Source organism: Astatotilapia calliptera, chromosome 7 (genome assembly GCF_900246225.1).
Source record: "Astatotilapia calliptera chromosome 7, fAstCal1.2, whole genome shotgun sequence".
NCBI lineage: Eukaryota > Metazoa > Chordata > Actinopteri > Cichliformes > Cichlidae > Astatotilapia > Astatotilapia calliptera.
In genome coordinates, this window is record NC_039308.1 from 58,560,555 (window position 1) to 58,575,732 (window position 15,178).

The following is a 15,178-nucleotide window of genomic DNA, read 5'->3' on the forward strand; positions in this document are numbered from 1 at the left end:
TTGCTAAAAAGTCTGACTTTTGAGCTTTTTGCCCCTACAGCTCTCCTTTCCTTTGCTACAGTATTGATTTCCTGAGATCCCAACATGCCCCCAGGACTGTAGGTGAGAGAGCGGTGGTCAGTCAGTCCAATTAAAGAGACAAAGAGAAGGAGAAAGAGGCGAGAAAAAAAGAAAGAGGTGGGGATAACTAGAGCTAAAGGTTCGTGACGGCCCCTCTTGCACCACACCCTGCTCGGCATGAAAGGGGACCCCCTTTTCTCCCCAAGGCAGCTCAGAATGAAGAATGTTATTGAGCCACTGAAGAAAGGGGGGTTGAACGGGAGACTCCCACCCTCTTCTCCACCCTGTTTCTTTCATTACTCTGGGCTATGATTTTTTTTTTTTCATGTCTTTTATTGCCTGTCCAAAATCAACCCGCAGATAGACACATGGCGCAGCTGCATACAAGTTCAAAGTAAATCTGTACAGATCAAACAAGAGATGATCGCCTATGACTGTGAGTGAAGGCTGAGGACAGTAAGGCTGCTGATGATATGCTTTCTCTATGGAGACAGTCTGCTAGCGGGGTAGCTATGGTGAAAGTGGAGTCTTGTGTCCTTTGCCAAAACATTTCCAGTAGATGGATGGGATGTGTGTGTGTGTGTGTGTGTGTGTGTGTGTGTGTGTGTGTGTGTGTGTGTGTGTGTGTGTGTGTGTGTGTGTGTGTGTGTGTGTGTGTGTGTCAGTCGGTCTAACTATGTGTTCCCATCATCTGCCACATGCATGCAGAGCTCAGTAAGATTTCTTCATTATATCTGCTTCTCTATTCACAGAAATGACAATCATCTCAAGACAGAGAGAGTGGGGAAAAATTCAATTCAGGTTTATTTTTGTATTTTTTGTTACCTCAGGTCCTTTTTTACACCGAAAGATAAAGACATTTAACTGATATAGGAAGAAACACAATAATGTTCTTTAGGCAAGCACCGAAGAAAGACAAAGATGATCGTGGGCTGATGGGACAAAACTCCATCTCCCACAAAACAGGATGTGGAGACCCCTGAAATGTTCCTTAAATATCCCAGCACAATCTGTGCCCTTTGTTAGACAGAGATAACACGTCTCAGTGAGAACCGAGGCATGTCTGTGACTCACTCATATGAAGGGGTTTATTCATAGTTTGCATGTGTGTGTGAGTCTGTGTGTGAATCATTGTACGGCATATTAAGAAATCTAGAGAGTTGAGGGGGGACAGGCATTTTCTTAAAGTGGCAGACTTTTTTTGGCAGTTGTTTGAATTGTGTGTGTGTGTGTGTGTGTGTGTGTGTGTGTGTGTGTGTGTGTGTGTGTGTGTGTGTGTGTGTGTGTGTGTGTGTGTGTGTGTGTGTGTGTGTGTGTGTGTGTCTGTGTGGGCGTGTGGGAGTAGCAAAGAGAGATGGAGCAGGAAAGGGTTAGAAAGCAGGAGAGAGTGGCAGGCTCTTGGTTTCCCGTGGGTGTGCTGCAGTAACATAGTAATCCTCATTAATATTTATCTGCCAGGCAAAGTGGAGACAATGATTAGCTTGAGAGAGATAGGTAGAAAGAGCGAGAGTGTATATGTGCGTGCATGTGCGTGAACACCCTTTAATGCATGTGTGTACAGTATTTAGAGCATATAACACATGAACTAGGTCAACTTCTATACTTAAGAGAGTATAAAAGTCCCAATACTTCAAAGGCTTATGTCATGTCATCACTGGGTGTTTTTCATTGCACAAATGCTCAGTAAACAATATTTTTATTTAATTTATTCCAAACACCCACAGGACTAGTGAAACTAAAGCTCACAGCATGCACTCTTTCACTCTCACAGACGCAGACATATAGAAGCTCATTGCATTCATCCGTCTCTCGGGCCAGATTACTTTATGTTATTGATTTTTCTGCTTGCACCTCTAATGTGATCACATTAAGCAAGACTGATCAGAATTGAATTCCTGGTTGGGTCTATATGGATGTGTCACTTACGAGCTCTGTTGCAATGACATCGATCTGTGTGTCTTTGTATGTTGGAAAAAAAAAAAAGAAAAATCCAAAGCAATCTAGACCCATGCAAGTCACGTGTCGGGTTCAGTGTTGCATAAAGTGTTTCAACGTGTCAGTGTCAGGTGCACTTTTTGCTCTCCGGCGCACAGCTCGTTTAAGGTATTTGTGTGCCAGAGAGCCTCAGCTGAGAATCTGCTTGTGAATTTATAGTTTTGGTGACCCATTTCCCTCCACTCCTCTCTCTTTCACTCGCTCTTTCTGCCTTGCCTCCACTCTAGTGTAACACGCCTGAGTGGAAAATCAGAGAGCAGAAGGAAGACTGAGAGATATGAGAGACGAGAGATGAAAGAGGCCAAAAGAGATGGAGAAACAGGAGAAAGTAAAGAGGCCAGACATGTATACATGAGGAGCAGACAGATGATTTCCCCGTGTCTTATGTAGATTTTCTCACTAGTTAACTGTCAATTCAATTTGTCCATCACGGTTCTGAATGTAAAAAAAGTCTCTTTTCCACTCCGTCTTCTTACTTCGTGGATAGCCGCCCAGCTGACACTGTTGGCCGTGTCTGTTTACATCACAGTGGCTGTCTGACCTTTCCCAGGATTCAGCAGGACACAGCAAACACATGGAATCATGGGAACAGCGCACACTCATACCCAGCCTCCCTCTTCTCTCCTCGCCGAAACAAATATTTACACCCCCTTGTAAGTTACGGTCACTGTGAGATGAGCGTCTCCAGTCAGTTTGGAAAATTCACACTGCACAAATACCACACATTCCTCATGAGTTTCTCAAGACACCACTGAGAGGACAACGTCAAACCCTGAGATAGAAGTATGGGAAATGATTGCTGTGGAAGCAGAGGTATTCTGGAGCTTATGGTTGGTGTAAATGTAAGCTGATTCTTAGAAGTTTACTTATGTTATGTTCTGAACCCGATGTACACCACAACAGCCTCCCACTCATATGTTTGTGGTTCCTTTAAGTCATACAATAATTTGTATGCACACAAAGTCTCACACACAAGCACACTATCTCAGCAGTACAGAAATGACCCTCGCATCAATAAGCCTCGCAATGAATCAGAGCGGGCTACGAAAGGCCATTTAATCCCCCCCCCCACATACACACAGTCAGATTGGTGGTTTGGTAGAAAAGGCAAAGAATTACTGTACTGTACAGAGTTATTGAATTTTTATATCGATCAAGTCTCTGAGGACAGACTGTGACGAAAGTAGGAAAAATGAAAGCATTTGGCTGTACAAAACCAGCAGACGTTATTTTTAAATAGCACAACTGCCATAAATAAAATTCTCTGTAACCAGTCGTGATCTGCAGGAGGCAAAAAAAATGTGTGTGTTTGATTTTAGAGTTACTTTAACATTTCTATCAGACGTAACATAGTGAGCATTTCTCATACAAGCTGTAGTGTTTTAGTAGTGCTGTTAAGCCAGAATTTATAACAGACTGGCAAGGATTTACATACAGGCGCTGCTTGCTTGGCAGAGATTATATATGGGGTTTGTATTGCCTCCATGTGGCCATTTTTGCAAATGGATGTATGCAAGCAAGTGTAAGATTCATTGTGGATTTCTGACTCAAATAAACAACTTAGTTTGACGTAATGAATTATATTCAGTCTTTTTTTTTTCACAAGATAATGAGTTGGCGAAGACTAGCAGACGGTTGGAGCAGGCATCATTTTTCTTTTTTCAAAGCTTAGATAGGTCAGACCAGGATACTCCAAGCCTGGGAAAACTGGCTTGGGGGAAAAATATGTCCTTTTTTAAAAACATTCTGGCAAAAATCCAAGTGACCAGATGTCAGTGTTACTGTGATTCATTCTACTGTATCGTGCTTGCAGTTATGCTTGTATATCATGTGTGCCAGTCTTCTTTTCCTTCAAAAACATACACTTAGTGTTCAGTCTGAACAGGTGTTTGAAAGGAATGGACTTACCACAGAAACATACCTCTTTCCTTGAAAACCGAGACAGTGAGAGAGAAAGTGAGAGGACTGGTTTCCCTCAGTGTGTGCTGCAGTATTCGAGTGCATATCGCTTTAAAAACAACCTCCAGTCGGGTAGACTAAGAGACCGGCTGCATTTCCTAAGTGGGAATGTTTGTGTTTGTGACGCTGAGAGCAACGGACAGAGGGTGCTTTGCTTCAGTGGGAAGAAAAGGGACAGGAAGAGAGGAGGACCAGGAGAGAAGGAGTCAGCAGGGAACACTAGCTGTGTGGGACTGGGGCAGAAGGACTAGCAGGGTTTGACCTTGAGGAGGCATCACTCCAGTGAATCCCAGAGAAGCAAGTGGCCCTAGAGGGACAAGAGAGGAGACAGACACTGGGGTTAACCTGTCTCTCTCAGGCTTACCTCTACAAATGACTCATGTATTATCTACTGGATCTAAGTGGCATCAAGAGGACAATAAAGGCTAATCATACCATCTCATTGCCACTACCTGTGGATGTCCCTTTGATATAAACTCATATTGCTGTGTATTCGTCTGGTGGCAAAGTAGTTAGTTAGGGATGGAGGCTGTCTTGTTGGGTTTAGATGAGGTGGTCTGTACTCGACAGGGCTTGCTATGGACTCTCACCTCCACAGCCATCCGGCGGATTCGCGTGCATGCCAGGAACCTTCCTGGGCCTCTGCATCTATTGCACACACACAGGTGTGTTTCAAGGCCGCTTTATCAGGTAGGATTCACCTCCAATACACATAAAACGTAAACATTTAAAAAAGAAAGAAAGAAAAAGAAAGAAAGAAAGAAAGAAAGAAAGAAAGAAAGAAAGAAAGAAAGAAAGAAAAATATATATCAGATAGATTTCTATGCACAATCATCTCAGTAAGCATTTTGCACTACATTTTATCCCAAATAATTGTGCACCTGTTAAGACATACTTGCGTTTACATGCTGCCCTCCCGTGTAATAAGGAGCTGTTATTAATGAAGGATTCTGCACTTGTGCGTCAAGGGCTTGAGGCAGAAGAAGAAAGACAAGTAGGGAACAGATGATGTACTCTAGGGCCAGGTATGTCCTGACAAAGGCTGGAGCCAGAGACAGGGCAGGGTTAAACTTGACTGATTTGTTTCATTAAGCTTGAAGGACAGAACTGGGTTGGATGTCATGGCTATGTTCCTGCTAGGTTTATGTACTGAATAGAACTTTTTTTCACTTAGCCGTTCCTGTGTATAGTGTTCTTTTGTTTTTGTTGTGCTCGGCATACACAACAGGAAGTTACGTTGCCAAGGTCAGTATTAAAGAGGTGGTAACTAAGCTGTTAAGCTGGTAAGTGTTTCTATGGGCATCTAAAAGGGGGATGCTTGCACACAAAAACACACACATAGAGGCTATTTTGTAAGCTGTTTGGTCTCTCTGTCTCCTTTGCCTCACATTTCACTCCCTGCTAACTTTGTGTTCTCTAAATGTGTCAATTTGCTTTAATAATGCAAGCCCTTTCTCTAGTCTGCATTATTTTATTTGTGTAAAAGCAGCAGCTTCTTTTGTGCCTTGTGCCTGTCTAGCTGTGATTCAGCAAAAAGCTTGATCAGTATTCACGTCACCATGTCTGAATTGATGCACAGGGCTTTCATGGACCCATTAGTATTCCCCAAGCATCTCACCTGGCCTGTATGCAGCTGGTACCACCAGGACAAACCCAACAGACTCACCAGGCCTGTAGCTAAATGATAAGAAGCACACTGCATAGCAAAAATTCATCAGCGCATACATGCACACGAAGATAAACATACACAGCATGCGCGTTTTCCTGCCTTTTTTCTCCGATTCCCTTTTTATTCTCAAGAGGAGAATAATCTGGATTGTTATTCTAACTTTTGTCTTCAAATGCGGTTTTATGTAGCTTCTCGGTTTAAGCATCCTAAGGGAGGGTAACACAATCAGAGGAAGCTGAAACAAGGCCTCCCTAAGTCTAACCCATCCTTAACAACCCCATCCTGGTCCACACTAAGGCACCTTTCAGGAGGGGCTCTTTTAATGCTCCCTAAACATCCTCTGGAGAAGTCCTTTCAACAATATTTCCCCTGGCCTGGAAAAGTGGTACAGTCCAAGGTGGAGCAGTTAATAGCGGTGGGAGTTTCAATAGCAGAGAAGGAGGGGTCAGTGTGTCAGACTGTGGGATGGGGATATCCCTGGCTCACTGCCGCCCTGCCTGGCTTCCTCTATTACTGTTAATGAGATACCCAGCCTCACACAACTGGCACACACACAATAGGAGAGAGAGGGGAAAAGAAAGAAAGAGAGCCGGAATGATAGACACAGACAAGGCCTTAACTTCTACCAACCTGTTTTCACTTTCTACACTTCTTTTCCATCTTTTTTTTCTTCTCTTGAACTGGAAAACATTTCCAGTCGTGGCTCTAACCTGTCCCAGGACCATGCCGTGCCTTGTTTTATTCTCAAACTTTCTTTTTAAAAATTTGTTCCTACTTAAAATTCAACTGCTTTTCCTTTCAGCTCTTTCTCCCTGCAGTCATTTCAACTGTGACCAGTGAAGGCTTGCATCACCAGCAGTCCAGCATGCTCAATCCATTTGGGAATACTGTGCGTCAAGGTGATGATTTCGCACCAACGTCGCTCTGCGTGTTGTGCGGATCATCGCCCCGTTCGATGGAGCCGTAGCGCTGCATTAACCAGCAGACGGCATTTATGAAATGTTGTTTGCTCACACAGACGTACACTTATTTCTCTTGTGAGCTGTGTGTTCACACTTCCATACATCAGGCTGAGTAATATTGACTCAACAGCCTCCAGTCACACTTTTTCCTCTGGTGATGCGACCCCTTAAACAGGGTTAGTACCAACAGGGCAGCGCTCGGCTGTGCTGCGTTACACAGTGTCTCAGGGTATTTGTTTGTCATTTCTCGTGCTGCTTCCAATTTGCATCAATTTCAGCTGTTCACATCGTGCCTTTTCTTTTTTTCATTTATATCCTACCAACCCCCTTCTTATCATCCCACCCCATCCCGAAGGCAGGATATCCTGCGCAGGGAAGACGCAACAGTAAAGACTATAGCAAACGCAGGTGGTCGGACTTCCCCTGAGCTGCAAGATTTGTTGTTTTGTTTCTTGTTTTGTTTTTTTCTTTTAATCAACCTGTAGTCAGTGTAATACAACTCACAAAAATTACTCCAAGCCATCATTTTATTCATAACAACCTGAAGTGACTTGTTTAGCAAGCGTGTTCGGCATCCCCGTGGAGCTTTTTAGACTTGACAAGATAAACATCCTAGATAGACTCAGTTTGCTTCCTGTTACAGCTCTTGCTAATAACAATGCTGACAGGAAACTGGTTCTCCTACATGACAAATAAACTTTGATCCAAGCTGTTTCCTAGCAACACAATACCACTGAAACATTTTATGCATATTTAAGATTGCACGCATAAGGTATATTCGTTGTAACTCTTATGGTGCATTAGCTCGTAGGCTCTCCTCATATTTTACACTGAAATCCAAGCCAGTTTACTCCCACCAAACTCATCTGGTGCCGTTTCCTGTGAGAAAATGTATTGGATGTATTCCTTTCCCACTGAGTGGTCCCAGTACTTTATGATACGAACCAGAGACGCAGCAACGGCACCCTAAGATATAGGATACACAATCCTTCTTCTGTCTTAGACTTGGTTCATTTGTATCTGTCCAGTTACTGCTTTTGTTTGTGGACTTTTGGCTCTCAGTCAAAGTACAGTGTTGGGAAGAATCCACTGTGATTGCCAGCAGCTCCCCTGAATTAGGTCACAATTGTAATCAGCCTACTTTGTGAAGTCTCTCTTACGCTCATGTTCAATTTATCGTCAATTTGTAAAGTGTTCTACTGAAACAGATGTCGGTAAATAACCTTATGACAGGCAGGCAAATGTCCAGAATCCGAAATCTCTGTGTCCTTGCTTATTCCCAACGTTATCCCATTTTCCAGCCAAGTAATTATTGGATAGAGGATGAGGTTAAACTTGTGACTTCCTGCTGAAGAATTCTGATCGCTAGGGCTGTCTGGCAGCAGTCTTTGTTCTCATTGCCAAAGTCAGGATCTGTATGTGAGAAAATCTTTTCCCACAACCGGCAGAAAGGGTTCGTGAATGGGAAGGCCAGAATCGACATTGTACCAAAGTTTTCCAGTACTTTGTTTATTTACTTGTAATTTTCTAATTTGTTGGCAACTAGCTGGAGGTGTGTTTGTGTTTGATATCCCTACATCGACGCACACACATGCACACACAAATACCCCTCTGTAGATTGTGTTGGTGGTTCAAGCCGTTTACAGTGTATCCCTGGGGATTAGGACTTATTTGCATAGATCGTCTGGAAAACATTTCCACTGCTCCATTCCCAGGTTTATCAAATACCCAGTGTGTGAGTGTAAATGGATGTGTGAAAGAGGAAGAGGAAAAAGCGGAGGAGAGCGAAGCTTGTCGTTGTTTGATCATGTTTGAAGCAAGGAAAATTCTTCTGAACTGATTCATCAGGAGTTGAACTCTAAGTTATAATTTCACTCTGTAAATCATAATTCACGATCAAAGACTGAATCGTTGTCCACATTTTGTTGCTTTAAAGTTGTTTGATGAGGCTTCTTATGATCTGCAACCCTGTTACATGTTAAATATTTAAAGCACAACACCCTTCTCCAATTTAATTCTCCATGTGCAATATTATCATTTAGCAGCTATCAACCGTGCCAGACTATAATTTCTCCGGTGATGTAAAAATATATCAGAGTCCTTCACAGGATGGCCTCTCACTTTTAATTAATTACAGGCACATGCATGGGCGCACACTGACATCTTCACACATGCTGTACAGTATTAGAAGGGCTAATCTGATTTCTCTGGTTTAAGGCACGATATTGGATATGAACAGGATGGTAGTCATACTTTTTTTAAAGGAAAACCATCCATCGTTGGTGCGTGAAAAAGACTGTCTGATTTTAAATAACTTTGCCAGGCATCAGTTACCATGTTGGAGACTATTTGGATGTTGAACATGTTTGCAGTATCTAGTCAGTGTTTTATTGGGCCAAGACTGAGAGGCCTGCTCGATAAAGCTGGCGGGTATCCCTTTAAATCCTCTCAGTGTGTCTGAATCGTGGCCAGAACGGACATGATATAAGGTTTTTGGAGGTGGTCCTCTTCCAGCGAATGAAGAGATTGGTTTAAATGCGACATTAGTGTTGGGGATGTAAGAGCTTATAATGTTTTAAGTTCAAAGGTTAGGGCCACGGTATAGAATGGTAATCCCAGAGGATTACTACGAGAATCTGGTAAATATCTGGGGAAATCCCTCTCAGGGACTCTCAGATCCTCTGTTTGTACGGATATTATACCCTCTAACAGTGAGTCCACATGTGTTTACTGAAAAGAGGTTTAGAGTTTTGCATGCGTATTAAACTGGAGAGATGAGAGAAATATCAACATTTGCCTGAGCCAAAACATTCAGATCTGACAAGTTAGTGTATCGCCCCAAACAGTAACTATCTGCTGGGGTGGTCCACCAAGACCGCTATGCATTTCTGAGGTTTTTGCCTGTTTGCATTTGCAGTTAGCAGGAACACTTACATGAAGTATTGTTGCTACATGGTTGGCATAGCAACAACTAGACCACATTCACAACAAGCCGGAAGGTGCCATGATTGGATCTTTTGTGATAATAATAGACTTGGGGAAAAAAAGACATGTAGCTGAAAGCACCCAAATGTGCTATTTTAAGTTATATAATGTAACATTACAAGTGATTATTTTCTTTTTGCATTGTTAAGTATACAATGATTCACTAACAAGAGGCAGAGGCTCCTGGAGCCTTTGATGAAATTAGAATTCGACTAATGAATCATTTGTGCAGCATGTTACCAGTCTGTGGACAAGGGTAGCTTTCATTAAGCCATGATTGTTGTGGTTTTTTATCATCTTATTATTAATGTTAGTTAATCTTCTTCATTTTCTCTCTAAATAGCTTCACTGTGTCTGAATGTCTCAAGCAGCTGAGTAGGAATTCTAGCAGTTATTATATATGCAGTTGTAAGCACCACACAAATCAACACATGTACAACTACATGTGTACAGTAAGCACTATGTCTATGCTGAAGGAGGAGCTAACGAAAGACCTCAAAAAATGTTTCCAAGAACTTTGATGGTTCCTAGTTCCTCTAATGCCGACAAACAAAAAGTAGAGACTACCTTGAAAATTTGTAAGGCATGAAATGGTTCCTCCAGTCCAAAGTAGCTAATTGTGCCCCTGAATGAGAGTGAATGCATATACATCCACAGCTTAGATTTTAGGAATGGTAAGCTTTGTTGAGGTTCTATACCACAGCCGTTTTTTTTTAATCAGGTGCTTTCAAAAGAAAGAAAAGGCTTTCCAAACCTTCAGACTGCCAATTTCCTTGAGGCAAAGTGGACAAATGGATAACCTTCAATATCTTTACTGTGACGGGATTCCCTTTGGACGACAGGAATTGCACCCACATCCATATATATTTATATATTTATATATTTATACACTACACACACCTGTGCACAGACCACACACAAATGCCTAAGGGCTCTCCCTGCAGATGAGCTGGGTCATTTTTCACTACCCTGCCTCAGAGGAATCAAGTGTGTCATAATGGAGCTTAGTCACAATGAACCAAAGTTATGGATTGATAAATCCCAGCTATAGAGCACAGTTCAAACTGACTACACAGGCTGCAGGACGGGACTTGTGGAGGGGCCGATAACTCTTTTTCATTCCCCTTTTTTTCATTATAATACCTCAAAATAGATCCTGAAGCAAGATGAAGAAATGTCCTAGGCTGCACCCTGTTCAGCCCATAACTTCATAGCTTTCAGCTTCTTCTATATGTTGTGTCGATTTCTCTGCCTGGCTCATCTCTCATGTATTCTCCTTTTTTCTCCAATCTGTCTTCCTTAACCCTTTTCAGCCTTTTCCCTTGCCAATTCCCTGTGAACGCGAGCTGGAATAGTGAAGGTGCAGATGTGTGAAATTATGAGTACATAGTGGCTTGGTAGAGCAAAGGGTTCACTTGTCTTTTTCATCAGGCATCATGACACTGTCATCAGTTGCACTGAATCACTTGAAGCCTTTATTGCGTGCCTTTTTGCTGTACACTTGTACACCACAGTCATACCTATTTTTGTTACAATGTCTGACCATTGTGTGACATTGCCTCCTCCTTTAAGTGCCCTACATTTCTGGCACAGGACTGAGTGACAGACAAGAGTAGATCTCCTAGAACGTTGCCATGGCAACTTTTGTTTGCATCTTACTTTGGCAAGCACGGAGCAGTGAGGCCGGTCAAACATTTATGTGCACGCGAGAGTATGTGTGCGTGTGTGCACTTGACACTGCAGGATGTTTCCATGCACTCAGCTAAAGAAGTGGGTGGTTTGAAAATCTCTGAAGTATCATGAGGATGGAAGCTCACCAAGCTCCTGTAAAGCCAGTGCTTTGAATGGTGTTGTTCTTTGGCTGTTTCCCTAATTAGCCTAGAGGGTCTTTGGACCTGGAGGACACACACACACACACACACACACACACACCAGGCAAAATCAGCAAGGCACAGAGAGGATTTAGGCACCTTTTGCCCCAAAATCTCCACTGCTGTTTCTGGTCTCAGGGTACATGTTTAATAGGCTAGTAGAATACATTAGGACACAAACACACGCACACACACACACACACAAATAGAACTTGCAGACAGCACTGTTTAATATTCAGCTTGCTAAATGATTAGTGTGTTTGGTATTCCATCTTGTCACAGGGCAGGGAATAGAGGCCACATGGGTTCAACTGCTCTGCAGCACTCAGTGCCCTTGAGTTTACGCCACGAGGGCACACACAAACATGCGGGGTTTTCCTTTTTTTTTGGTTTTTGCTTATGGGACACCAAACAAAAGCCAAAGAAAGCAAAGATAAAAAGAGCTCTACAAGGAAGGCTCATTGATCAGCAAAATTCAGTGGGTTGTACACACAGATGCAAACACACACACACTGTATACAAAGGATACTGTGCAGAACCGCACACTCCTCTCTACGTCACACTGTCCTTCTGAGTGCAGTGCCAGCAGTATCAGTGAACACAGGGTCGCTTGGGTCTATAGTGATTTCTCATTGTCTAAATTATAGATGAAGAGAGGAGGTGTAGGGGTAAAAGATCCTTCCCCTGTGAACACTGACAGTCCACATCCTCTCAGATCATCCCCCGCAATCACTGAGACTGTGTTTCATTGAGAAGACATGACATCACTCGTACCTATTTGTCCTGAACTTCTGTACTCTTCTTTCAGGTTGCTGGCACTTTCAGTACATCTATAGACAGACAGATAGACTGTACGGTCCATTCCAATAAACCTGACAGGGAAAAGTCATCTAAAAGAGAAGACATGAAAAGACTCATGAACTGGGGGAGCCACCTTTAGAAAGTGGATTAAGCCCTTTTGGCACTTTCTGTACATCTCATTTTCATAAAAAAAAAAAATTCGAACTGAATAATCAAAGCAGCCTGCGGCCATTCCCTCCTATACTTGACGCACTGTGGCGCTGTATCACCGCATTGTGCTTGTTTGCTTGGATGTAATCATAGGAGACTGTGGTGTTGTTTTAGAGTTTTAAATATAACTGCTGGTTCTGTGAGTGAGCCGCCCATGCACACGTGTACGTCTGTGAGGCCAAAATTTTGTTCAACCACAAAGTGCAGTTGAAACAAATGTATATAAAGGATTTACAAAACCCAAAAAAAGGAAATGGAAGAACTGAGACAAACAGAAGGACGATACGGGCTTGAAACAAAGAGGAGGAGGAGCTAATTAAGCATAAAGAGATAAGTCCACACAACTGACTGTTACAGGAACAACATAGGTGTGCAAGGATTGGGGAGGGAGGGGGTGGGGGTTAAGAAAGGACTTCATTATTTTGGGATTAGGCAATGTGACCTTTCAGTGTGTAATCTGCAAAGAATAAAAAGAAAAATTTCATGAGGAATCAAGCGGAACAAGGTGAAGTTTAATGTTATGACTGCAAGGCATGTTCAGATTAACTCTACCAGCACAAAAAAAACTATTGCTGTGTCTTCATGTGTTATTTTTGTTTCTCTTAACCACACAATCTTTTTAAGAAGCACAAACCACTGGCTCACATTGTGCATATTTTTTAGAGACCCTTTGATGACACTTTGATCTGTCGATGAATGTACATTTTTCTTGAGTGCGTGCGTGTGTGTGTAGCAGAAATGCTTTCTGGCAGTTTTCACCATGAAGCAAGAAAAGGCAAAAGTCTTATCTTTTCAGTTCGTTTGGAATCGAGGTTCCTAAGGGTGCAAATGGCAGCGAGGTTGAACTTAAGATGTGAAGGCAGAGGTGGATTGGTGTGACTTCAACACAACAAAAGTTTGGATCTTGCAAAAATCTTTTATACAGCATTATTCCCAATGTCTTTACTGTTCCCGCTAAAAGTGCCCGTGTGGGTTTTGAAATTCATAAGCGTCTCCGTCTGTCAGTTTTAGTCAGAGTTGTGATTCTATATTAAAATGAGGGGGGGATGGTTTTTTTTTGTTTTTCTTGTTTTTTTTGTTTTTTTTAGTGGAAGTCTGGGAATGGAGCTTTGTAGTAAAATAAGAACAAAGCTGCGTTGGCTTCAAAAATATCCCCAGTTTGTTTGAAGTGCCAGTATGTTTCTGATTTTAAAAAACGCCCTAACTGGAACCACATTTCAGTCCCAAAGTCACTCACGGGCAGTGAGGGTGGAGCTCACAGACACACACAATAACACGCACGCACGCTCCCATATACACACTTGTACAAACAAAACAGATCTCGACGGTCAGTCTTTTCTCCAGACATTCCTGGCTGCCTTTCCTTGACCCTCCCTGCTCCATCTCACTCTGCCACTCTGTGAAACACTAGTTTGAGGGGGAAGACAGGATTTGGCCCTGCTATTATTTTTCCATCAGGTCTTAAATAACCTACTGGACTGAACTGAAACTGTATTCCCAATGTTTTATTTTTCTTCTGCATTGTAATCTAATCTACACCATACGTAGATGCTGTTGCGTTCAAACTGCAGACAAGTCGTAAAGCCTGCTGAGATGTAATGATCTCAGCATCATAAATCATCATCGGAGTGCTTGTGTCACAGCATGCTTGCTCTCAAAGTGACGTGTTTAAGAGTGTCTGTTTATTTTGTCTCTATAAATATGTGGGAGAAGCAGACAACGGTAGACGGAGCAAGACAGAGTGTGTGTGTGTGTGTATGTGTGTGTGTGTGTGTCAGTCTTAATTGCCTACCACATCATCCCACAGTTAGGGTTGAGGAGATTCTCCATCTTGCTTCAATTAACCGTTCAGCGGTGTTTATATTGGGTTCCACCAACATAGCTTACCTTTCCCAACACAGACCAACAGCTGTGTTTCCCTGTCTGACCCTAAAACCCCACTCTACCCTGTTAAACCCACCTCAGCCATTCAGATCTTTACCCTTTGGATCGGTACTCTGCAGAAAAATACTTAATCAGCACCTCATTATTACAGCCACACCCCAGCCCAGAATAGAAGCAAACTGGCTCCATAACAAGGCTCGGTCAGGGTCCAGAAATGTTACACCTACAAGTGTTTCTCACTTTGTAGTTCTTGGCAATACTGTCTGTAGGTCATGGAGAGGTTAGCATGTATGGGAAGATAAGGGCCATGGACACTGGATAGGGTGGCTCAGTAAATCACAGTTGCCTGTTATTGTTCCTTCCTGCCTTGCTTCCCTTCTTCCCTCCTTTTTATTTATGTTTTTTTTTTTTTGTGGTTCAGCTTCATCCATGCCATGCAGGAGGAATCATTCATAGACTCATGCAGTGTAAGTGTTCAGGATCCTGCTTCTAGTCTCCTCTGTCCCCCTTCTTTCACTCTCCCTGGCACTGTTAAACAACAGGACTCTTATCACAGCAAATTGAGGAAGCTACCAATAAACGGAGATGTGAATTTGACCGGAGAAAAAGAATGAGGGGACGGCTGTATGTATTAATGCCAAAGAAAGAGTCATCTGGAGATGTTTAAGTTGGACAGGCCAGTTTCCGGTGTCTGGAGCAGGCCAAAAATATCCAGAAACAGAAAAATCTGGCAGAAGGGAAAAGGATACACCTCCTCGTTTCTCATGTGACCATCTACATTT

General features: G+C 42.6%; 1 protein-coding gene across 8 annotated transcripts in view; it reads left to right on the forward strand.

Annotated features, from left to right (window-relative positions):
• Positions 1-15,178, forward strand: part of frmd4a (FERM domain containing 4A) — a 95,436-nt gene that overhangs the window by 45,328 nt on the left and 34,930 nt on the right. For 2 of the 8 annotated variants that reach the window (XM_026176127.1, XM_026176128.1), the window contains exon 1: positions 1,979-4,704. The exons of 4 other annotated variants lie outside the window; for them this stretch is intronic. In XM_026176127.1, the coding sequence (XP_026031912.1) occupies positions 4,537-4,704 (168 nt within the window). In that variant the 5' untranslated portion in view covers positions 1,979-4,536. Of the gene's footprint in view, positions 1-1,972; positions 4,705-15,178 lie in introns of those variants that run through there. 2 more of the 8 variants (XM_026176126.1, XM_026176125.1) reach the window with 2 other exon arrangements.